Source organism: Bos grunniens, chromosome 26 (assembly GCF_055505025.1).
Source record: "Bos grunniens cultivar Pamir isolate PY7600 chromosome 26, Bosgru_T2T1.0, whole genome shotgun sequence".
Lineage (NCBI taxonomy): Eukaryota > Metazoa > Chordata > Mammalia > Artiodactyla > Bovidae > Bos > Bos grunniens.
In genome coordinates, this window is record NC_141190.1 from 21194945 (window position 1) to 21221436 (window position 26492).

General features: G+C 39.2%; 1 protein-coding gene and 1 pseudogene across 3 annotated transcripts in view; both read right to left on the reverse strand.

Annotated features, from left to right (window-relative positions):
* Window positions 1–1011: 1011 nt before the first annotated feature.
* Window positions 1012–2647, reverse strand: LOC147344170 (synaptojanin-2-binding protein-like; annotated as a pseudogene).
* A 5459-nt stretch (window positions 2648–8106) lies between these two features.
* Window positions 8107–26492, reverse strand: part of ERLIN1 (ER lipid raft associated 1) — a 41756-nt gene continuing 23370 nt past the window's right edge. For all 3 annotated transcript variants that reach the window (XM_086377267.1, XM_086377265.1, XM_086377264.1), the window contains 5 exons: window positions 26159–26217; window positions 22993–23084; window positions 12741–12830; window positions 11779–11858; window positions 8107–10367 (listed from right to left, as the gene is read on the reverse strand). In XM_086377267.1, coding sequence (XP_086233393.1) covers window positions 10146–10367; window positions 11779–11858; window positions 12741–12830; window positions 22993–23084; window positions 26159–26217 — 543 coding nt within the window. In that variant the 3' untranslated portion in view covers window positions 8107–10145. The remainder of the gene's footprint in view (window positions 10368–11778; window positions 11859–12740; window positions 12831–22992; window positions 23085–26158; window positions 26218–26492) is intronic.

Consider the following 26492-nt stretch of genomic DNA (forward strand, 5'->3'; position numbering starts at 1 on the left):
GGACTTAGCAAACAAACAACCTGGAATTGGTTTGGGTCGTATTTACCTTCCTGAAGCTTGAGATCAGGATGGATTCATACCTTTCCTACCTCTCATTCACAAAATCTGCAATTTTTGATTTTTTAAGCCTCTCCTTTCATGTACTATTTCCTTTAAGCACTAACAATACATTAACTATAAAGCTGGGGGATTTCAAGGTACAAACTTTTAGGTATAAAATAAACTACAAGGACATATGGTACAATATGGAGAATATAGCCAATATTTATAACCCTTGAAATGTGCAAACCATTATATTGTATGCCTGTAATGTATACTATTGTATAGCAACTATACTTCAATAATTTTTAAAAAGCTAGCCAAATTTTTAAATTGCAATCTATAATGATTGTTTTTAAAAGTGTTAAACTAACCTTATATTCCTAGGATGGACATCTCTTCTTTCTCATGATGTAGTAAAACATTTTTATTTTCTGAATTTGATTTGCCATTACTTTGTTATGGATTTTTGTACTCATGTACATGTAGAGTATTGGTTTGCAATTTTGTTCTCTGTAATGTGTTTGTCTGGTTTTAACATCAGATTTGATAGCCAGATAAAGTAATTTGGCAAATGTTCCATTTTTTCTTTTTAATAAATGAGTTTTTAAAGTTTTAATTAAAAGATTCGTGTTATTTTTCCTAAAAAGTTTGATAAAATACTACAGTGAAACAATCTGGTGCTTTCCTTATGGGAAATTTTTTTTTTAAGAGAAAAGTCCTTTTTTCCTCTTATTACAGCTGGCGTTTGACGCACACCAGGTAAGAAAAAAAGGAATACTGCAGGATGATGGGAAGACTGGACCTTTCACATTTTTGAGGTTGTAGCTGAACTTTCATTGGCGGTCCTAGTAAAATATGTAACTCTCTCTTCTAGGCAAGTCCTTCTTTCAGGTTTCCTTCAAACAATACCTTTACTCTCCCATAAGAATATGAGGATTCAGAGATTTTGAATAGGAAGATTCTCGTTGGGTAGCAGTCTCTTTAAATCATAAGCTGGCTATGTAGAGGGAAAGTTATGGAAGACTGGCAGGAGAGGAGGGTGAGAGAGAGAGAGAAATGTGTCTTCTCTGGGAACACTGGAAGAAAGCAAGTTTTTCAAAGTTATTGCTGGTATCTCGTGAAGGCCCAGGTTGCTACCGTGGTGAGGGCAAACAAAGGCACCACCACAGTTATGGTAACACCACTTGGCTCCCCTTCATTTTGAGGTCCTATGGGCCCATTCTGGTTCCAAATAGGAAAAGGAGTACGTCAAGGCTGTATAATGTCATCCTGCTTATTTAACTTATATTCAGAGTACATCATGAGAAACGTTGGGCTGGAAGAAGCACAACCTAGAATCAAGATTGCCGGGAGAAATATCAATAACCTCAGATATGCAGATGACACCATCCTTATGGACTAGGCAGAAAGTGATGAGGAACTAAAAAGCCTCTTGATCAAAGTGAAAGAGGAGAGTGAAAAAGTTGGCTTAAAGCTCAACATTCAGAAAACAAAGATCATGGCATCTGGTCCCATCACTTCATGGGAAATAGATGGGCAAACAGTGGAAACAGTGACAGACTTTATTTTTGGGGGCTCCAAAATCATTGCAGATGGTGATTGCAGCCATGAAATTAAAAGACGCTTACTCCTTGGGAAGGAAAGTTATGACCAACCTAGACAGCATATTAAAAAGCAGAGATATTACTCTGCCAACAAAGGTCCATCTAGTCAAGGCTATGGTTTCTCCAGTGGTCATGTATGGATGTGAGAGTTGGACTCTACAGAAAGCTGAGCACTGAAGAATTGATGCTTTTGAACTGTGGTGCTGGAGAAGACTCTTGAGAGTCCCTTGGACTGCAAGGAGATCCAACCAGTCCATCCTAAAGGAGACCAGTCCTGGGTGTTCATTGGAAGGACTGATGCTGAGGCTGAAACTCCAATACTTTGACCACCTCATGTGAAGAGTTGACTCATTGGAAAAGACCCTGATGCTGGGAGGGATTGGGGGCAGGAGGAGAAGGGGATGACAGAGGATGAGATGGCTGGATGGCATCACCGACTTGATGCACATGAGTTTGGGTGAATTCCAGGAGTTGGTGATGGACAGGGAGGCCTGGCGTGCTGCGATTCATGCGATCACAAAGAGTCGGACACGACTGAGCGACTGAACTGAACTGGCCCCATTCTGCACCTGTAACCTGTGCTGCACTCTCAGGGACACAGCATAGCCTGCATTACAGAAAAGGTCTATGGCATCCTGGTGCAGCAGATTCTTTAGGTCTTGGCCATTGACCAAGCAGATCTTATCACCCTCCTGGAGCCACCCATCCAGAGCCCACAGCCCTATTCTCTTTGACGCGGCTGACGAAGATGCCACTGTCATTGGAGACATACTGCTGATCTGTCCCACCGATGATGTTGAAGCCCAGGCCTGATGGTCCTCTAGTGAGACTGATCTCTTCCTCAGTAACCAAGTAATCTGTTCTTCTGTTCATAGCGAGGACTGGCACAGGTGAAGGTGAGAATCACTCCTGGCAGCAGCCACAACACTGCACTTTCGGTTTCATCAGCCCACGAACCAGTAAAAGGCCTTGTGGGAAAACTTTTGTTAATATAGCGAATTTTTTAAAAAGTTCTAGAAATGGATAATGGTGATAATTGTACAAAGTTGTGATTGTGCTTAATGCCACTGACCTGTACATTTAAAAGTGTTAAAATGATATACTTTATGTATATTTTACCATAATAAAGATAACAATTACCTAGTTGGTATTTGATAAATGTTCTCATTTGTATTTGCATTTAAGATAATTAATGCTTTTGCTGACTTATTCTTTGAGATAAATCTTACTATTAATAGCAATGTCTCAGAATCTAGACAATATTTTATGGCGAATTTGTTATAATACATTTTTCAAAATCTAAAAAAACCTACTGTGGTTTCCTACTATTTATTATAGAAAACATTAGAACCATTTTATTCATTGCAAGTAATTCCCAAAAGCCAACCCCAATCCAAACGGTCAGGAATTAGGTTTCCTTTCTTGATGGGGAAGTGGTGGTGGGCACACTACAGAGAGAACGAGGGGTGAGAGATATGGCTGTGGTTTGCTCTGGGAAATGCAATCTGCCCTCAACAAGCAGGTGGAAGAGGAAAGTATCACCTTTGCACTGATGTAGGAAAACCTGAACAAAAGAAGTGGGAGCCAAGTTAGCACTAAAATTCATTGTTTCAACTTGACTATTTTTCACTAATTCCAGAACTCTCTGTATTTTTCCATAGCAGACTATTTGCTTCCATTAAACAACCTTATTAGGCTGCATTCATATATGCATTAGATGTGGGGCTAATAAGCTGGGATGGAGCCACTACGCTGGGATGGAGACACAGCCAGTGATAGGTTTGGGCATGAAGAACCTAGGTAGAGGTAATTAGCTTGAAGTGTGAAAGTTGCTCAGTCCTGTCCCACTCTTTGTGACCCCATGGACTATACAGTCCATGGAATTCTCCAGACCAAAATACTGGAGTGCGTAGCTATTCCCTTCTCCAGGGGATCTGCCCAACTCAGGGACTGAACCTAGGTCTCCTGCATTGGAAGTGGATTCTTTATCAGTTGAGCCACCAGGGAAGCCCATATACATATTTATATACATATACATGGGCTTCCCTGGTGGCTCAAATAGTAAAAGAATCTGCCTACAATGTGGGAAACTCAGGTTTGATCCCTGAGTTGGGAATATCCCCTGGAGAAGGGAACAGCACCCACTCCAGTATTCTTGCCTGGGAATTCCATGGAGAGAGGAGCCTGGTGGGCTATAGTCGATGGGGTTGCAAAGAGTCAGACACAACTGAGCAACTAACACTTTTTTATACATTGCTGTAGTCCTTCCAGAACCTTCTGTGAAATCAGTATCCACTGATGATTATCCTGAGTTGCTTGCAAACATTTGTTTGCAGACATTCCACAATGAGGTCAATTATGGACTTTGAAATGCTTGAAAACGTTGTACTGGTAAACGTGTTCAGAAAGGGCAGTTTTCAAGTTACCTAATCAGTTGCCCTACTTAAAAACCTTAAAAGGTGCTTTTTTTTTTTTAATTCGTGGATTTTTAATAGACCTTTCATTACTAAGATTTTGTTTCTAGAGCTGTTTTATACCAAATTGAGCAGAAGATACAGAGTTCTCATATACTCCCTGCCTCTATTAAGTCCTGAACCAGAGTGGCGTATTTGCATGTGTATGTCCAGTTATTCCAGCACAATTTGTTGAAAAGACTATTTTTTCTCCATCGCGTTGCCTTTGTTCTGTGACAAAGACTGGCTGACTATATTTATGTGGGTCTATTTCTGGACTTTCTTTTCTGTCCCACTAATCTACTTGTCTCTGTATGTTTTTTTGCCAACAACACACTGTCTTGATTATTGTAGTTTTATAAGTCTTGAACTTAGGTCATGGCCTCCAAATTGGTTCTTCACTATTACACCACCTATTCTACTTCTCCATATATGCTTTAGAATCATTGTCAATATTCATAAAATAACCTGTTGGGATTTTAACTGAGATTGCATTGAATCTACAGATCAAGTTAGAAAGAAGTTAACACGCTGGCAATATTGTCTTCCTATCCACAAACATGGAATGTCCTCATCTGTATCAACTCTTCATTGATTTACTGAAGTTCTGTAGTTTTCCTTATATAGATCTTAACAGACACATACTTTGTTAGATTTATACCTATTTCATAGTTTGGGATGCTAATATAAATGTTATTGTGCTTTAAATTTCAAATCCTGAAATGTTTTGCTTGAAGGTGTATAACCTTTGGAAATATCACTGATAAGTAACAAGGCTCAGAAGGCCCACCACATTCCTCTTCCCCTCTTGACACCCTCCTTACCAGTCTCATTTTTTGCTGCTCCTACTCTTGCTAATGTTACACCTGTTATCAGACTTTGGTCTATTCCTGGAAGGTTCTTGAACTGAGATCTTCACATTATAAGGCTTCACATGTGAGCATTTTTAAAAATAACAGCTTTATTGAGATAGAAGTCACATACAATTCAGTCTTTTAAAGCACAGTTCATTTTGTGTGGACGTGTTTTGATTCTTCTGGGTGGGTATCTAGAAGTGGAACTGCTGGGTCATATGGTTAATTCTATGTTTACCATTTTGAGGAACTGTCACAACATAGTCCAAAATAACTACCAGTTTCCACTACTACTAGTAATGTATGAGGTCTCCAATTTCTCCACATCCTTGCCAATACTTGTTATTGTCTTTTTTGTTACAGTTACTGTAATGGGTATAAAGTGCTACCTCATTATGGTTTTGATCAACATTTCCCTAATGACTAATTATGTTAAACATCTTTCATGTTCATTTTAGCCATTTGAGTATCTTCTCCGAAGAAACGTCTAGAGATCCTTCGCCCAATAAAAAAAATTTTGTTAAAAATTGTTGTTGTTATTCCCTGATCTTTAACTGGCTAGCTACACTTTCTCATTCTTTATCTCCTCCTCCTTTTTTATACTCTTAGTACTACATTTCTCCCATTTATATAAACTTATCATAGTTGGAATTCTTTGATTAAAAGCTACCTTTCCATGAGTCTGTTGATTCTAAGAGAACAAAGGTTATACGTCTTATTCACTACTGTTTTGTTCACTGCTGGTCTAATACGTAACACAGTTCGTTTTCCTGGCACACACCAGGCACCCAAACATTTGCTCTACTTTATTTGAAGCACACTGCTTCTCCTGTTGTGTCAGGAGGGTTGCTGTCTCCATCGAAAAGGTTTTAGGGGCCACCTCCTCTCTGAGCATTTGTGCTCCCCTCTTCCAGTGGTTGAGGGTTATCCCTCAGGATATGCATTCTTGTGCATATCTGAGTTATGTGCAGAATGGTTGCAACTTCCAAAGTGTGGGAGGAACCCTGCAGTGAAAAACATGGGGACTGCATGCTCGGCACTGGAGACCCAGGGAATTGAATTTTAAAATAAAATAGCATCTGGCGCTCCTATTGCCTGGAACACATTTCACCATTATCCTTCTCTTCAGGTGGCTGGCTGCCTCCTGTGTATCCTTAAAATATTCAGCTCAGACCCGACATTTCCTCCTAGAAACCATCAGGCTGTACTGACCTTCACCCTGCATGCAGTGACTAGCCTGCTCTGGTGCTCACCACACTATTACAACTTGCCTATTAATCTGCTGAATCACCCTAATCGCCACTATAACCAAATACCAAAAACTGGTGGCTTAAACAAACAACATTCATTTCTCACAGTTCTAGATACAGGGAAGTCCAAAACCAAAGTGGTAGCAGATTTGCTGTCTGGTGAGAGCTCTCTTCCTGCCTCACATGGCCCAGCAAGACATCTTTCTTGTGTCTCTTATTATAAAAGTACTAATTCATAAACAGAGTATCACCCGTTACAACTTAATTACCTTTCAAAGGTCCCAGCTCCAAACACCATCACATGGGGCATTAGAACTTCAACATGACTTTTAGGGGGACACATTCAGCCCATGGCAGATGGAAGATAGAAAAATGGATAGGAGATAATAGGAAAAAAAGATGAAAGGCACTAATTCCAAAGAAATATGGTTAGGAAAATAAGTAAAATGTCATTCTGAGTTATAGAATAATGGGCATTTGGGGGGGTGGTGAGCAATGAATTAACAATAAACTAACTTTAAATGCTTATATAAAGACAACAGACCAGAGGAAAGCTGAGAAGCTGGCCCAGCTTGCTGAGATGTTCCTGGAGGGCTGTGGTTGAGGTTAAAATCCAGCTATCGCTTAGGTCACTGATGCTGAAGACATAATTCAATCTGAGTTTTCTGATACACCTGTATCAGCACTGTGCGCTCTGTCCATCACAGGAATTTACAGTCTACTCAGAGGGAGAAACATATATTGACTCCAAAAGGCTGGGTGAAGTAGTGCACCCCAACAAACAGCACTGCAAATCACTATTCCAAGTGCATAAACAGATCTTGCTCAACCTACTGACAAGCTCTGTAAGGACATGTCAACAAGTTGGAACATTATGCAATTTTCCATCATTACACACTAAGTCCTGACATGGACACTCTAGCTTAACTTCTGTGTCCTTGTTTTCTCCCCCACTGCTCACTGACCTGCCTTTCACACTCATCCTTTTGTTCTTTCCGGCAACATAACAGACCAACTCATATGTGCCAAGCACTGTGCAAAGTATTAGCAACAGATATTATCCCAGGGAAGAGCGTGGCCACAGTCTCTGTACCCAGAGACCTAAACATTTGTGAGAACAGGTAATGTGAGGTTATGCGGTTAAAAACAGGGCAATGCGGGGTCTGACCTGAGCAGGCAGTTCCAGGAGCTCTCTCTGAAGACGTGAAGACTCTATAGGCGTTAACAAGGTTAGAGCTATAAGGGAAAAAAAGTAGACCAGGTGGATGGAGTAATACATGCAAAGGGACAGAAGGTACATTCAAGCACCTGGGCTGGAGAGCTCAGTGGGAGCAAATCCCAGAGACCCTTGCATGAAAACATCGCGGACTTAATCCCAAGGCCACAACATCTCATTCACAAAATTCCTTCCCCACAGAGTAGAAGAAATCACTTATATCTAAATCACTTCATTCTAAGCCTTACCAAAAGCCTAAAGGATAATCAGTTTGAATTCAATTTCCCTGGTTTGTAGCCACAGATGTGGGATAGCATGGAGTGGATCCCATAAAGTTATGATGCACAGCTTGTCTTTCCCCACCTCAGGATAATGCCCCTCCCCTCCTTAGCTCTTGGGCCGTCCCTGAGGGGCATGATGCACCATCCTCCCCCTTCCCTTCTCTGCTGCTGGCTACATCCCACAAAGCATCTGAACGTCCCTTGTTAAATTCCATGAGTCAGCAAAGAATGGAAACCCTGCTTTCAAAATTCTTACATGAGGTTTCTGGGAAGAGTGTAAGAAGAGTGTCTACAGTAAGATAAACTAATAAATAAACTGGCCCCTGAGCTGAAACAGGCAGGACAGCTTAAGGAGCAAGATAAGCAACAGAGAAGAATGGAGACACATGGGAAAAACACAAATCACTGATAGTAAAATAATTTTATTTAGTGTCTTCTTTTAAAAAGGTAGCATTTCACATATAAATTTAGACTTCAAGATTACCAAAAGGAACATCCCTGAAGGGGGGACAGACTGAGAGCTCCAGTGAGCACAGGGAAGCACACTCCATGGAGAGTTTAAACAAAAGTCCTTTCTCGAAAACTTCACAGTGCTACTTCCCTGTTCCTCAACTCTGCCACCACGGCTTGTGGCTTGTAAGAAAACCCACATCCACCACTTTGGGGCAACAGCTTTTAGCTCATAGGAATAGGAAACATCTCTAGGAATGAAAGCATGAAGGTCAATGATCCAGACTTCCCACAACAATCATTATTTATATGCAGCAACATATATGACAGTTCATTATATAGTTCCAAAGACCTTTTAAAGAGGGCTAGAGAATGTAAAATTCATTCATAAAGAGAATGTATATAATTAAATGAGCAAAAACAAAAATCCTTTCCATATTACGAATGCCTTTATAGGATAAGGCCTAGGGAAAAGACCCTGAATCTGGGATTCCTTTCCCACATTAAGTGTTTGGCACAACCCACAGGCTGTCATGAGACTGATAGTTAGCTTAAAGGTTTCTGGAAGTGGTCCCATGAATTTTCTGTCTGGCTTGAATGTAGCATACATAAAAGGTGTCTTAAAACTGAATAAACTATGGCCTAATTACAGGGCACACTGATTCAGGAAACTTAAGGTAAAAAAGGTCCAGATGAAATAGATCTCCCATAGCCACAGGCTAACTCTTACCAGCTTCCCATGGAAATTTAAATCCACTGGCTGCCCAGGAAGTCACTGGAATAATCCTTATCTCCTAGGTGAGGTAAAAGCTGGGGAACAACTTCGATTTTAGCATCTCTGGGCTAGGAGGGACAGAGACCAAGATGACCAAGGATGCTTTCTAGGTTACTCCTTGTTCCACCCTATGTGGACTCTTCAAACAATTTCAGAAGGAGAATCTGTGGGCTAGTAACCATGCAGCCCCAGGATTTGACCTTTAGGCAGAGGTACTGGGGGAAATGAAAGCACCCCAAATCCAGTTTTAAAAATAAAAACTTCCTGCAGTTATGATACAATACTGTGCAGTGAACAGCTAGGAACTGGATACTGCTCCTATTTCTGGTTAAAGTCTTTGTTCTACTCTTGGTCAGAGCTGAGAGGTGACATATAAGGAGCTGTCTGTGGCTAAAAACCAGGCACCTTGTCACATATGGCCTGAGGCAGTGACACAGACATCCATCACCTAATGGAGGATAATGCATGTCTCCCAGAGCTTTGGTTCAAAGCAAAGGTTTCATCTCACCCCAAACTTCAAACCAAGCTCTATCTCTGAGCTTACTAAAGCAATAAACTAATGATTAGGAATCTCTCTGAAGAATCTCTGATTGGGTGGCAGGGTGCACGTCCCAGCAGGCCACCATCTTGACTACAGGAAATCAAACAGGTGAGAATTTTATCAAGTAAATGGTTGCTCAAGCAGAAGATCATTTCCTGAAGAACTTCTGTGGACTAGATGCTAATCACAGGGATGAATGCCAGGACTGGACCCCAAAGAGAGAGCCTGGGTCCCGAAGCAGTCAGTCTTCATTACACTTACCACATTATGGCCATCTTCTCTCTGGCCTCAATCTCTTGAATGGCTGAACACACATTTCCCCAGGGACCAATGTAAACATTATTCAATAGATTTCAGCTTAGAAAAACGCAGCTTATTATATATCTAGTGTTTAACATTCCAGTGCAGGCAGTATCTTAGCATCAGACTTTCTCTCATTCATGAGTACCAGTTTAGAAAGGAACACACTCAGGATAGTTGATAAAACTGCGGCTGAAAAGACCATCTGGGTGCAGACAGCTAGTTCTCTCCTGCAATCAGCTGATAAACCAGGACGACCACAGGAGAGGCAGAACAGACAGCATGGGTTCTCTGTAAATCTGAAGAGTTGTGTAACCACTGTTCCCACTTAACCCCTTGGGCCACATCTTGATACTGGAGAACATTTCCATCTGTTGCATCAACTTGTATTCTCCTTGTTTTGGATGGGGCTCTCTCCAGAGGGTTCAAGAGCCTCCTTAGAGGGCAGAGAACCTTTTCTTCCAGTCCTAACATCTGAATACTTCAAAGCACAGGAGGAGTCCACGAACATGCTAGGGATGCTGTTGCCAAAGTAGATCTTACTGTTAGAAGCAATGGCCTGGTACCTTTTGAGCTCCAGATATTCCGGGGTCAATTTGTGCTGTGAGAGGCAAACAAGAGCACAGGCATCAGGACACTTTGGTGCACTATTCACCTCTCTCTTTCCTAACACAGACTTTCCTGATTGCTCTCCTGAGTACCATTCCTCAGCTCTCAATCATTACCAGCAGCGCTCTCTCATTCTGAAGTGTGGCTGTCACATTCACAGCACTTTTCAATGACACAAACTGCTGCCACTCTCAGCCTGAGGCGACCTCAACGACAGAATCTTGATACCTGTGTCTGGCCAGTTCTTCCCGAGACAGATTTGGATCACTGGTTTGGAAACTGAAATTTCTCATCTTGCCTTCATCTTGACCAAATTCTATTCTGTTTTTATAGAGCTGCATCCTCCAATCCAATATATTAAGTTTATTTCTAAATTTATATGGATTTCAAAGTACTAACAACTCTGTTCTGACAACCTATCATATCTTAAAATTTCTTCTGAATAGAGATTATTGTTCCTTTCTAAAGAGAAAAAGTTAAAGCCCTGTCGATACTTTAAATCTTGATTCTAACTCTTCAAACTGCATCATATACTTTAGCAACCTCCTTCTCAACTTTTTCTTTGTTCCACTCTATTGTATAATTAATACTTTCTAAACCTTGGTCATATTCTTTCCTTCTCAGAATACTAGGGGTTCTAGTTGACTTTTAATTAAATAAATCCTACTAACAGGTCTGTACTCTCTAGATCTAAACTCACCCGTCTCTATACAAAAACTGTTAACCCATACATCACCCAACCTCCTTTCTCAAGGTACACGTATGAAATTCCTCGTGACTATAGCATTTTTTAAATCCAACAAACAAGCATTACTCAATTAGGGGTATTTGGAAATGTGTGTGTGTGTGCGTGCTCTGTGTGTGTATTGTTAAAATAATTGGTGAGCAAAACTGATAGTTTAGTAGGAAAATATACCATAATGTGTAAGATAAGTCTTCAACAATGAAAAAGTATCTCACCCCAAAATGCTAAGAATTTGATGAGAAACACTGCCCTGAACAAGCTCAGCATCTGCCCACCAGGGCTCCCTTATCTGGGAGGCAATTTCAAATGAACTTTACTCCTCTCCCGTCACTCTTGTCATTTCAGGAGAAGACTTTTAACTTTCCTGATTACTGAGCTCTTATGCAGCAGTACAAATGAATGCATTTATGGCACTTAACCTGGGCTTATATATCTGCTTGCCTTTTTCCTAGTTCCTCACTTTTATACGGAACCATACAGAGTTCTCTACTCATAGAATGTGCATTATATGCCTTTGGAAATGAATGGCTGATTCTGTGATAGTAACCATCCTTTCTTGACACTGGATAAAATCACCTCTATCATGTTAGAACTCCTCACAAGGGAAAGGAAATACCCAAACTCTATTACTAGGACAGTGGCACAGAGAGCCAGTCACCTTGTTTGAGGTGGCATATTTGTGTGCGGCATAATACTCAGCATCTGCTTTCGCCTTCTCTCGGGCCAGGAATGCGGCATCTAGTAAGCAAAACAGTCAGGGTGTTTAAAACAGAGCAAAGGTGCAACCCATTTCCTCAGCTCTGCGCAAGAGTTCAGACTCTACCTGAAGCAGAAGCCCATTTATCCACTGCCTGATATTACAATCATTTACTTTACTTCTAAGGCATATAACAGTGTTAACAGTTTTCAAATCCCAGTCTCCAGACAGCTTGTTCTCAAAGGGAGGATACTCTTGACAATGTCAAGTTAAATAACTCAGTTCATCTGAACCCACTTCATTTTCAACCTGAAGCTGTTCCTTCTTTCCACCACCCCTCATCACTCAAAGCCTCATACCCCACCCAGGCTCTAGGCGTTAACTAAGTAAGTTCAGACATGAGCGCCTGGCTCTATTTATTGCACTGTCTCCATCCCCTTCAAACTGGATCCAGAATCAGTTAATGCAGAATGATAGGAAGCAGCATCATGTAAGCAAAAGAGGCTGAATATTTCATCTTTAAGACTGTGAACTAAGAGCATCGACTTCTCACTATGTGTAATCAAGAGTTTGGAAGATAAAAACTGGGGCTTCTTTTTTCCCCAACTAATCGTCTGGTTATTTTTTTGGTTGACAAGCAGAAAAGAAACTGGTGGTATATTCTTTAAAACGGATTACTTTGCCTGAGAACAAGTCCGTCCTAATTTAAGGATGGAAAATAAAAGGTTAACGTTTACCATAGTTACAAACCAAAGAACTAAATATGCAATGGCAATTTAAAAAATGTTTGTCTAGAATATCAACTAGCTACTTCCTCCAGACCAGATTATCCTCTCTATGGCCCACCCACCATAACCCAGACCCAGTCCCTGAGACAGCGAAGCAGTTCAGGATGGTCAGAGTTTCTTTTCTCCCTGTGGTACCTTCAATTTCAGAAATGCGCTTTTCAGTTTCTTTCTCCATCACCTTCTGCTGAAACCGAATTTTTGCCACTTGTGCAATCTTCTCTGCTTCTATAATTATATACAAAACAAGATACCTTCAAAAACATTTCTCTAGTTCTGGAGCTACTTAGAAAACAGCAGCACATAGCTTACATTTAATCATATAACACTTTACAGCCTAATTGTTTCACTGTTTTATCTACCCAAACTATAAACAACTCATCAGAAAAAAGGAAGTTTATTTCCTACTTCACTTTTATTTGGACAGTGTTTGTTTTGTGGGAAGGAGGAATACAAAACGTAACAGTTTCAGTCCTTCATGGGATTAAATGGCAGTGATTCACAAGTTAATGGGGAAAACAAGAGACTTCGTGAAAGCACTCAAAACAAAAACAGTGCAACACAAGTGTATAGCAACATAGGACATTTATATATTGTGGCAGGAGAAAGAAAGGATGTGGAAGATAAGCCAAGGAAGGTCATCTAGAAGAAATCTTAAAAGAAAATTATACACAGAACTTAAGAGGACCTGGCAGAAAGTGTAAATGAAAACAAGAAGAAACAAATTAGCAAGTCACAGTGAAGAGGTGATAAGAGAGCCAGTTGACAAGAGAAGATAACAAAAACACTACAGAGAGGGCTAAAAGACCCCTGTTTTGAGTGAAAGGCTAAGGAATTTAGCTTTAATATATACTCCAGATCAATTGTTAAGTAACTATCAGGGAAATGATGTGATGAAGAGTTACCAGAGGAGTATTCTGACTGCTACAGACATAAAGACAAAAAGCAGGGTAATTCATCTGAGCATGTGAAAATGTGCTGGGAGTGAACAAGGTAGCCGCAGCAGGCAATTACGGGCAGGGAAAACAAAACATCCTTAGGAACTCTCTGGTCTAACTAAAGGATCCAGAACCAGGGAAGAAAGACTCTAATTTTACACTTTCAATATAACCACTACAATTCTTGAAGAACATTCTCAATTCTCCTTTTCAGTCAAAGAAGTTGAGTATTTTAACATATCTTCTCTTTGGCCTCTGGAGGAAGCCCATAATGGAAAGAACACTTCCAAGTGGTTTCTTCTTTCCAAAAGGCAGGATCCTTTACGAACTACTCCAGGGCATATTTCCCTATATCCCCAACAGCATAAAATCAATCTATCATCATACCATCCTAAAAACAGACTACTATGTTCAGCTGGGCTAAAAACTTAGCATTAAGCAGAAACTCAGTAAAATTCAAATAAAAGGTGAGGAATCTAGAGCCTGCAGCTAGAACCCAGAGAATGGTGTCTTAACATTGGGAAATGATGCAGTAATCCCATTTCACACTATTCTCTGACATGTGGGCATGAACCAACAAACAGCATGACCAGAGCTCTAGTTAAGAAAACTGGTGGAACAGGCTAATGAGAAACCCTTCAGCTATCAACATCTTAAAATGCTAGATAAAACAGAACAAAATTGTTTCCTAATGTGTAACTGAGATCTTCAAGAGACACAAGTAAAGGGAGAGCTGACAGACTGTATGACAGCAGCCCTGGGAGTGGATATTAGACAAGTAAGAGAGATGGCCTTGGGTTACTGCCCATGCAGGGCTGGGAGATGACGTCTTGAGATGGCATAACTGAAACCCCCATATAAAACCCAGGACCTTCTAAAGGGCTCCAACTCCAGTGAAACTAAAATGCTCTACCTTCCGTCCCAGTGACATATCATAGTGAAATTAGAGAGAACTCCAAGATAGAAAATTCTTAAAAGTTAAGCAAGGAGAAGAGGCCAAACAAAACCAAAATATTACTGCCAAAGTTACACAGAAAAGGAAGCTGAGCTGGGCTTAGAACTATAGGTTAAATTACCATTCAAGAATGAAGTAAAACTATTTCAGACCAAGGAAGATTGAGTAAGTTTTCCATTTCTCAGCCTTCATTGAAAAAAGCTAGCAGAAAAAAAGAAACGAATTGCCAGAAGCAATGGAGAGGGAAAAAATTACACAATACATTTAAATAAAAATAAAATATTTTACTGTAAGAATCGATGATAATAATTAATGGGGGAATGAAAACAACATAAAGTAAAATATCAGGCAACAACAATATGTAAAACTGGAGGACAGTGATAGAGCTAAAGCATCCTAAGGTATTATTCAAGAAGAGCATGAAAAGAATGATTAAATCTAGAGTCTCTCAAGTCAGGTATGCTTGTAGCATTTTACAGGCAATGCCTAGTTATACATTCAAGAAATAGAACATAAAACTTCCAATCAAGTCAAAGGAGGAAAAGAATAAAGAAAAGATAATCAATTCAATATCAGTCAAAAAAGGGGGGAAAAGAAGCATGGTAAATGGCACAAAATTAAATGATAAAACAAGTCCAAATATAGCAGTAACCACAATAAATATAAAAAGACTAAACTCACCAGTTAAAAGACAGATTCTCACATTGGATAAGATAACAAAATCCAGCTATATGCTGTTTACAAGAGACACACCTAAAACATAATGACATAGAAAAGTTGAAAGTAAAAGGATGTGAAAATATACATCAAGAAAATAACTAACCAAGAAAAATCTGTCATAGCTATATTATCATCAGACAAAATAGACCTTAAGCCAACAAGCATGTCTGGCTATAAAAGAGGGTTATTACATAACGCGCCAATTCTCCAGAGATGTAATAATGCAATTCTGGAACTGAACACTTTTAAAGATACAGTCCTAGATTACATAAAGAGAAAGTTACAAGTCAACAAATTCATGGTCATAGTGGGAGATTTTAACACACCATCTCAGTAACTGATAGCTCAAGAAGACAAAAACTAGAAGAGCACACAAGATGTGAACAATACAATTCATAATCCTGACATAATGAATATAAAGAGAAACCTGAATCCAACAAATAGCGAACAGACATTCAATCTCTTCAAGCACACACAGAACATTTACCAAAAAAGGACCATGTACTTGATAGTCCACAAAACAAACTTCAACAAATACTTAAGAATCCATATAACAGGTCATATTTTCTGATTACAATGCAGAAATCAATAATAAAAAAGTAGCTCCCTGAGAATCCACTCAATTAGAAATTGAAAATATACTATTAATAATTCATGAATCAAAGCAGAAATAATGGAAATTAAAAACAAAACAAAAAACAAACACAAATAAATTAAATTACATTCAAAACTGGTGAGATGCACCTAAAAGCAGAACTTGGAAGAAAATGTCTCATTTTACACTTTTCCATTAGAAAAGATTAAAAACTAAAGAATTAAGTCACTCAAGAAATTCGAAAAGAACCAATAAGTAAATTCTAGGTAGAAAATTAAAAAAAATAAGTGTAAAATAATAATTTAAAAGAAAGTAACAAAAGAATCAACCAAATTAACATCTAGTTCTAGGAAAAGATGAAAAAAACCAATCTGATCCAGCAAAACAGAAGGCACAAATAAACAATATCAGGAATGACAAGGGGCACACAGATTTAGTAGAGGGTTTATTTTTAAAAAATCATTGAGAACTTTACAAACAAATTTATGCCCTCAAATTTGAAACAGCAGATAAAAACATAACTACCAAAACTGACTTAAAAAAGAAACAAACACCTTACACAATACAGAAATTAAATCTGTAGATTAAATGTTGCCATAAAAATCAAATGAGCATACAAAAAAGCACAAACTCCACTTTACCACGATGGTTTTTATAACTGAGTTCCAGCAAATCTACAAAGAGGAGATAATATATATTTTATACAAGATGCTCACAACATGGAAAAAAGAAATGCCCTCTAACTCATTTTGAGGCTAGTGTAGCCAGGATACAACAAACAAACAAAAACAAACAACAGTCCCCAAAAACCTAAGAGTAAGAAAATAAGAAAAAAAAAAAAGCAGCTGACCATTTATGAAAATAAAAGTAAAAAAATAAAATTAAAGCAAGTCATATAAAACGTATTAGGGTAAATTAACCACCTACTTTATGAGCAAATGAATTTATCCCATGAAGACAAAATAACTTTTAAGAGAAAATCTATTAATATAATCATCATATTAACTGCTTTAAAAAGAAAAACCATATGGTCATCTTAACAGATTTAGAAAAAAATTGTAAAAGTTTTAGCAGTCATTCATGATAAAAACCCTGGGCAAGCAAGAAACAGAAGGAAACTTCATCAACCCGATAAAAGTTTAGCATAGCAAACATCACTGGGACTGTGTTTTTAAAGTTAGAACAAGACAAGAATGCCTGTTTACCATCTTTCTTTTCAGCACTGTACTGGAAGTCATAGCCTAAAGCAGTTAAGAGAAGAACTAAAAACTGTAGAGTACAGTGAAAAACCAGAACTGTCCTGATCTTGAAGACAATATGATTTACTTGAGAAATCCAAGAGAATATTATAAACAACAGCATTTTCAGGAAGACTGATAAATGAAAAAATCAACAGCATACCTACAAAAGTAAAAAGCAGTTCAAAAATGTGTCCTGAAAAAAGAGCCTATCTGTACTAGCAAAATATTTGAGGAATATATAGAAATAAGTCTCTAACAAAGAGTGTGTAGGAACTATGAGAAGAAGATTATGATACCTTTTTTTGAAAGGTCATTCTTTCATTTTTCATTCTCATAAATGGAGAAATGCAATAGATTTATAAAATTCAATATTATAAATATAATTCTCTTCAAACTGATATACCATATACAAGTAATGTGATTACAATAAAAACTCAACAGTAGTTTATAGAACTTGAGCTGGTTCTAAAATTTACATGGAGGAATTAGGGCTTAGAATAGTCCAACACAATTTTAGAAACAGGAACAGTTAAGAGGAATAGTGAAGAAGAAACAAACTTGCTCTACCAGACAGCAAGACTTAAAATAAAAGCTATAGTAATTAAAGCAAGGTATTACTGGAAAACGAAAGACAAAGAAATGGAAAGAAAACAGAAACCCAAGCAACAAAACAAATTATATATAGGATCTTATTATATGACAGATGTGGCATTATAAATAAATAAAGGGAATAAGGAACTACTCAATAGTCTAAGATAGTTTGCCATTTGGAAAAAGTTAAATGGATTAGATTTGATAGTGCCTGAAGAACAACGGACAGAGGTTTGTGACATTGTACAGGAGGCAGTGATCAAGACCATCCCCAAGAAAAAGAAATGCAAAAAGGACAAATGGTTGTCTGAGGAGGCCTTACAAATAGCTGAGAAAAGAACAGAAGTTAAAGGCAAAGGAGAAAATGAAAGATATACCCGTTTGAATGCAGAGTTCCAAAGAATAGCAGAGAGAGATAAGAAAGCCTTCCTCAGTGATTAATGCAAAGAAATAGAGGAAAACAATAGGATGGGAAAGACTAAAGATCTCTTCAAGAAAACTAGAGATACCAAGGGAACACATCATGTAAAGATGGGCACAATAAAGGACAGAAATGGTATGGACCTAACAGAAGCAGAAGATATTAAGAAAAGACTATACAAAAGATATACAGAAGAACTACACAAAAAAGATCTTCATGACCCAGATAATCACAATGGTGTGATCACTCACCTAGGGCCACACGTCCTAGAGTCCGAAGTCAAGTGGGCCTTGGGGAAGCATCACTACAAACAAGGCTAGTGGGGGTGATGGAATTTCAGTTGAACTATTTCAAATCCTAAAAGATGATGCTGTTAAAGTGCCACACTCAATATGCCAACAAATTTGGAAAACTCAGCAGTGGCCACAGGACTGGAAAAGGTCAGTTTTCAATCCAATCCCAAAGAAAGGCAATGGCCAAAGAATGCTCAAACTACTGCGTAATTGCATTCATCTCATATGCTAGTAAAGTAATGCTCAAAATTCTCCAAGTAAGGCTCCAACAGTACATGAACTGAGAACTTTCAGATGTTCAAGCTAGATTTAGAAAAGGCAGAGGAACCAGAGATCATTTTGCCAACATCCACTGGATCATCAAAAAAGCAAAAGAGTTCCAGAGAAACATCTACTTCTGCTTTATTGACTACGTTAGAGCCTTTGACTATGTGGATCACAACAAACTGTGGAAAAAAAGAGACAGAACTACCAGAACACCTGACCTGCTTTCTGAGAAATCTGTATGCAGGTCAAGAAGCAACAGTTAGAACCTGACATGGAACAAAGGACTGGTTCCAAATTGGGAAAGGAGTACATCAAGGCTGTATACTGTCACCCTGCTTATTTAACTTACATGCAGAGTACATCATGCGAAATGCTGGGCTTGGATGAAGCACAAGCTGGAATCAATAATGCCAGGAGAAATATCAATAACCTCAGATATGCAGATGACACCACCCTTACGGCAGAAAGCGAAGAGGAACTGAAGAGCCTCTTGATGAAAGTGATAAAGAGGAGAGTGAAAAAGTTGGCTTAAAACTCAACATTCAAAAAACGAAGATCATGGCACCCGGTTCCATCTCTTCATGACAAATAGATGGGGAAACAATGGAAACACTGACAGACTTTATCTTCTTGGACTCCAAAATCACTGGAGATGACGACTGCAGCCATGAAATCAAAAGACACTTGCTCCTTGGAAGAAAAGTTATTACCTAGACAGCATATTAAAAAGCAGAGACATTACTTTGCCAACAAAGGTCTGTCTAATCAAAGCTATGGTTTTTCCAGTAGTTGTGTATGGATGTGAGAGTTGGACCATAAAGAAAGCTGAGTGGTGTAGAATTGACGCTTTTGAACTGTGGTGTTGGAGAAGACACTTGACAGTTCCTTGGACTTCAAGGAGATCAAACCAGTCAATTCTAAAGGAAATCAGTCCTGAATATTTATTGGAAGGACTGATGCTGAAGCTCCAATACTTCGGCCACCTGATGCTTAGAACTGACTCCTGAAAAAAGACCCTGATGCTGGGAAAGAGTGAAGGCAGGAGGAGAAGGGGACAACAGAGGATAAGATGGTTGGACAGCATCACTGACTCGATGGACATGAGTTTGACCAATCGCTGGGAGCTGGTGATGGACAGGGAAGCCTCTCTTGCTGCAGTTCATTGGGTTGCAAAGGGGCAGACTCACTGAGCGACTGAACTGAACTAAAACTGAATCTATATATCACACTAAACATTAAAATAAATTGCAGATGAGCTCAAGATCTATATATGAGAAGAAAAACTTTATAACTTTTAGAATAAAATTATTATTTTGGGGTTGGGAAAGAATTCTTAAACAAGATAGGAAAAGCACAAACTGGAAAGGAAAAGATCGATGAATCTGATTACATGAAAATGAAATACATACGTATGTCAAAGACATCATAAAGTTCAAAGACATGCCATAAATTGAGAGAAGATATCTGCAATGTATAAACCTGGGAAGGGATTAGTATCTAGAAGATATAAAGAATTTTTACAAATCAGTTTTAAAAAGTAATCAAATAACAGCCAAAGACTTTAACAGGCAATTACACATCAAAAAAAGGGAAACTTGAATGTTCCATAAACAATACTCAACTTCACCAGTAACTGGGGAAACTCATCAAAACTGTGTGGTTTCATGTCCATCACCAAAATGGCATAAATTTTTAAAAATCTGGTAACTCTATGGGTAGAGGAGGATGTGTAGAAATTACAACTGAATAAGGCAGCAAAGAAATGGAAACTCAAACACTGCTGAAGAAAGGGTAAAACGGAGGAGTCACTTTGAAGGGCAACTTGGCAGTGTTTTTGTAACTTCAAGATGTGTGTTCCCTATGACTCAGCAACTCTACTTTGAGATACGTATTCTAGAGCAGTGCTTCTCAAACCAGCTGTGGGAAAGAATTTGTTTGTATTTTAATCTTTAATAAAATATAATAGGGCACTGACCCACACCACATGTTAAGTAGCACTTCTCTAGAAAAACTCTTGCATGTGAGCACAGACAGATATGGATAAGGGTTGTTGGGGGCCAGCGTGAGGCACTCCGCCCATGGCAAAGGTCATGAGGAAGGAGGCTCAACATACGCAAAGGCGGGATCGAGCCTCAGGAGTCCCCCTGGAAATCCTCGAGCATCTACCCCCATAAGCAGAGCCTGCCTACTTTACTACTTTGTGCTCTCACCTACACCTCTGACTTTATGGGGGGCTGTCCCCCACCACCTCTTTCAGAGAAGGAGTTAACTTAGAGCTCCAGTTAATAAAAACTCCTGGGCGTGACAAGAGTGTTCTAATCTACAAACTCCTCTGAAGGTTCTCTAGCCTGCCTGACAGGCTTGTCCGGTCACATGTGATTGCTCACAGCCTCCCAACCGTGAGAGGCATGAGATGCTTTAAACCTTCTAAAAACAGGTTCCTTAGAAAAGTTAGAAAACCATTAGTATAAGTATAGTGGGCTGATTAGAAATTGTACTGGTGAAGGGTTTTTCGTTTGTTCAGCCAATGTTTGTTGCTAAGTCTCCCCATCCCCTGCCCTTACACACATTAATGAATATATAGAAGAAATAAGTATTAACCTTTGATATTAATCACGTTAGACCTTAGGCTAAGTAAATTCTTTCCTTAATTAAAACCCACTACACCTTCACCCTATAGGAATGTAACTTTATCTGGTACCTTCAGAAGGTGGAGTCTTTTTTAAGAATAATCACCCCTGGAGAAATAAGTGTCCTGGTTGACTGACCGCTGTCACAAGGAGAGGGTCATAAATTGTCAGCAGGCCCCCTGGCCAGAAGATGATGTAACACCCCTAAGACCTCTGTATACATTTGTATGAAGCACCTGACTTTGATAAAAGTCAGGACTGCTGACCCCACGTGACTTTTGCATAACATCTCAGTGTATAAAAGTAGACCATGGAAAATAAAGAATTGGGATCAGTTTCTCGAAATACTGGTCTCCCCATGTCGCTCGCTCTCTCAAACTCTGGCTGAGTCTCCATCTGGAACGCGGAACCCACCAAGCTTACTAATTTTGCCTGGGCTTCTAAGATCCGACTGGGGAGGCCTCAGTGTCTCTCCTTCGGGAGAACGGAAGGATGCCTGCGGCCTTCGTAAGTGGTGCAAACTTCTTGTCTTGAAGTTTTATTGGTCTCCCATGTAAACCAAGCTACTCAGCCTCTTTTCTCCACTGAATTTTCCTACTGAGCTATCCTCATTCTACTACTCTTTACATCTCTAATTAACATCTAATTGAAGCTATTGTATCCTGATCCTCGCCGACGCCGTCCCCACTTTGAACTCCCTGGATTAGCTGTGGCTGGGCCTCGGCAAGGGTATTACTGCAGAACAGTCTGTAATAAGGAAAAACCAGAAACTAGTTCTTCATTAGTAATCCATCAAATGAGGATCACTCACAGAATGAAATGTATACACAGCAGTTAAAAAAGAAACTAGATCTATATGTATCAATATGAATAAATCTCAGTGTTAGTTAAAAAAAAAAAAAGGAAGTTGTAAATAAAAGGTGGAGTTTGATACCACTTCTGTAGTCAAACAATTCTGTGAATTGTTACATACTTAAAGTAATATGGACAGAAAAGATTTATGTCAACTTCAGAACAGAAGCTACTCTGAGAAGACAGGTCAAGAAGTAAGACCAGGGAGGGGTACAAAAGGAGGCTTCATATAACATTTTCCTAAAAGAAAATGCAATCTGAAAGAAATATGGCAAAATGTTAAGCCTTCATTATATTGTTCTCTGTATGTTCCTATATATTTGAACTATTTTAATGTAAAATAAACTTTCAGCAAACCAAGGAACAAACAAGTGAGAACCTAAGGCAGCAGGTGACTAACAGCCTGCTGGGGTTTTAGGGAAGCCCCTGTGACTTAAAATTAGCTATAAGCAACCCTGCTGTACTTCCAGAGATGGCAATATTTATCCATGCAGATAAAACTAGGTTGCATGTCAACAGTAAGGATGCATACTATAATCCTGAGCTTTGGCAAAAAACCCTTATTCTGAATCTGTGTACACAAAACCCCTATTCCACCAGAGACTAGAACTATTCCCAAACCCTATCCACTGTCCCTGTCCTCGAAAGACAACAGAGGGGGTCAACAACACAGTGGAGAGCCAAAGCACTTCATCAAGTACTGGCCTCATCTATGTTTAAAGGCTTTAGGACATCTGAACATACAAAGGAATTTCCAGGATTCTCCATCATGTATGATGCAATCTTATCTGAGTCCCATCAATATCCAACATGAGGCTGACAAAGAACAGGACAAACTCACAGCACATGTACTTAGAGACTTCCATTTCAGAAAGAAATCCAAGTACCTATAACAGCCTTTTTCCTCTCTGTCTCAGCTTCTTTCTCCACAACCTTTTGTTTCTGTGCAGCTATAAGAAGTTTTGTCTTCTCAGCCTCCCTGTGGGAAAAAAAATTACAAAAAATTAGAAATGATCTATAGTCACAGAAAGTCTCTTGATGAAAGTGAAAGTGGAGAATGAAAAAGTTGGCTTAAAGCTCAACATTCAGAAAACGAAGATCAAGGCATCCGGTCCTATCACTTCACGGGAAATAGATGGGGAAACAGTGGAAACAGTGTCAGACTTTATTTTTCTGGGCTCCAAAATCACCACAGATGGTGACTGCAGCCATGAAATTAAAAGACACTTACTCCTTAGAAGGAAAGTTATGTCCAACCTAGACAGCATACTGAAAAGCAGAGACATTACTTTGCCAACAAAGGTCCATCTAGTCAAGGCTATGGTTTTTCCTGTGGTCATGTATGGATGTGAGAGATGGACTGTGAAGAAGGCTGAGTGTGGAAGAATTGATGCTTTTGAACTGTGGTGTTGGAGAAGACTCTTGAGATTCCCTTGGACTGCAATGAGATCCAACCAGTCCATTCTAAAGGAGATCAGCCCTGGGATTTCTTTGGAAGGAATGATGCTAAAGCTGAAACTCCAGTACTCTGGCCACCTCATGCGAAGAGGTGACTCATTGGAAAAGACTCTGATGCTGGAAGGGATTGGGGGCAGGAGGAAAAGGGGACGACAGAGGATGAGATGGCTGGATGGCATCACCAACTCAATGGATGTGAGTCTGAGTGAATTCCGGGAGTTGGTGATGGACAGGGAGGCCTGGTGTGCTGTGATTCACGGGGTCGCAAAGAACTGGACATGACTGAGTGACTGAACTGAACTGAATAGTCATAGATAGTAATTCTGACACTACAGTGGTTCAGAGCGTCATTTTCAATAACAATTTTCTGACTCACTAAGGTAGGCAAGAGAGGTGTTATCCTATATTACTGATAATAAACCTGAGGTTGAAAGGTTAAATGATTTGTCCAAAGTCACCCAGAAACAGGAATCAAATTTAATATATTTCAGTCTGACATATTCAGTTGCTCAGTCATGTCAAACTCTTTCTGACCTCATGGACTGTAGCCTGCCAGACTCCTCTGTCCATGAAATCATCCTGGCAAGATTACTAGAGTGGGTTGCCATTTCCTACTCCAGGGGATCTTCCCAACTCAGAGATTGAATCCATGCTTCCTGCGTCTCCTGCAATGGCAGGCAGACTCTCTACCACTGAACCACCTGGGAAGCCCGTAGGCTGACCTTTTCTACTAACTGTATCAAGAAAAGGCCTGTGATCTGGAAGTGTCTGGAGTATATAAATGCTTCCTTTGCTATTAGGCCTCCAGCTAAACTGGACCAACTAGCAAAAGGCACTAACCTCTGGGAAGATGCAGCCCCTCAGGTGCATGGTTTGGCAAGCAGAAGGGGGCTGGATTTCAGGCCCTCTTCCAGCAGACACCCTCATGTAGTGGCCTTATTTGTTGTACAGAAGATAGAACTAGATGGCAGTTCTTTATTAGGTGGTGAACTGGGGCTCAATGTACGAAAGAACATTCTAAGAATTTGAGCTTCCTAATAATGGAAATAGGTGGTCTGTCACTAAGCATGGACAAATGGCTGCTAGGGGACCACATGGAAGGAAGGGTATTAAAGAAAAGATACCTATTAGGTGGGAGGTTAGACTGCATTATTCCAAGGTAGCCTTTAATTGTGGAATTCCAACAGTCTTTAAACTTAGGAAAGATCCAGAATCCAGGCACTCCAATAGTTTCCCCAAACATTACCCTCGCCAACCTCTCTCCTTTCCTCGCGTTAACACTCATAAAAGATATAAAATAACATTCTGGATACTATGAGTTATTTGAGGGCAGAGAACACATAGTATTCATCTTTGCATTTCCAGAAGTTATTATATTTAAAGTCTAAGACATCCTGAGCCTTCAAGAAATTTTTTCTTCTATAAATGGATCAGACCTATGATCTACTCAGTCTAGCACTCTGTGCTTTATTTAAAAGAGTTCTTTTTCTACAGTAAAAAAGGGGAAACAAAATTATGCATAATAGAAGGTATAGACTTGGGAACAATACGGACTCAGAAGTATATCACTCTATAAAATATTATTATTACTTTTTGGATGCCCCGTATTTATACATCTTTTGTATTCTTGACTTTTGCAAAATTCGTTTTCTAGCATTTCATATTTTGTCTCTTAACCTATCTTCCAAGTTTCCTAAAGACTTAAAAGTCAGACAGACAGAATAATACTACTTTAGTTTCCTAAAGACTCTAGTTTCTTCTTTTCAGTACCTGTCATGATACCTATTGTAAGAATCTGGCTTTCTGGGCTGTGGACGTAAGCCCTTACACGGTTATATCTACTTGGGAAATCCAGATTCCGAAGGCTGACTTTTCTGTATCAAGGACTGTCTCTCTCGGAAGTATCTGATTTTACTAGTTAAACATCCTGTACACCACCCCACACTTGACTGCACACACACAAAAACATTTTGACTACAATAGGTAGTCCTTTAAATGGAATCTTCTAAAGCACTCAGAAACTAATTTCATGTCAAGCAAGTAATTTCTTCATTCCCAGTCAGCCCTGGACACATAAAAGAAAAGACTACCAGGAGTCAAGGCAGGCAAAGCTTCCCTAAAGGCAAATTATAAAGATCAGATCTAATTTTAGATACACAATCACATACAATGGAAAAGCAAACTTGATACCAATGTATTTATTCTTACCATTTATAACACAGTAACAAAATATAGGCACTCTCTTCAACCTTAACAGCTAGGACTCTTTCTCTCCTCTATTAATATTTAATTCAAGGCATTATTCACATCCAAATTATAGCTCCTTAGGCTTCCAACAACAGTTCTACAGCAAACTGCATCTTTAGCCACTGAAGCTGCTCCTGAAATGTCCATATGTAAAGAGAAAACTAATAAGAGTCTAGTGGGAATTAAGACACCAGAATAGATAGTATTATTAGAATTAAAGTACAGAAGATGGACATATACCCCTCCCCAGTGTAACTATCTCAAACATAATTTTTCCCTCTAGACTGGCAAGATAAATATGTAGACAAGCCAAAATAAAAATATTGAGATCCCATGCATATTACTCACATTAACTCAAAATTTCTTCTTATGGCTTCTGGGATTTTGGGTTTTGTAACACGCACAGCCTAAAAAATAAAAGTGAAAAAGCCAAAGTATATTTGAAAAATAAATATTTAAATCTGTACAAAAGAGTGCCTCAAATGAAACTAATATTAAATAGCTATGACATAGCTGCCTAAAAACACATGTAGGGATCCAGTAGAAAATCTATTTCTCCTGTCACCACACCAAAGTCAAAGATAAGCTGCTTGTTTCCTTAAAAAAATGCTTGGCTAATGGATTTCGACCTGCCTCTTGAGAAACCTATATGCAGGTCAGGAAGCAACAAACTGGACATGGA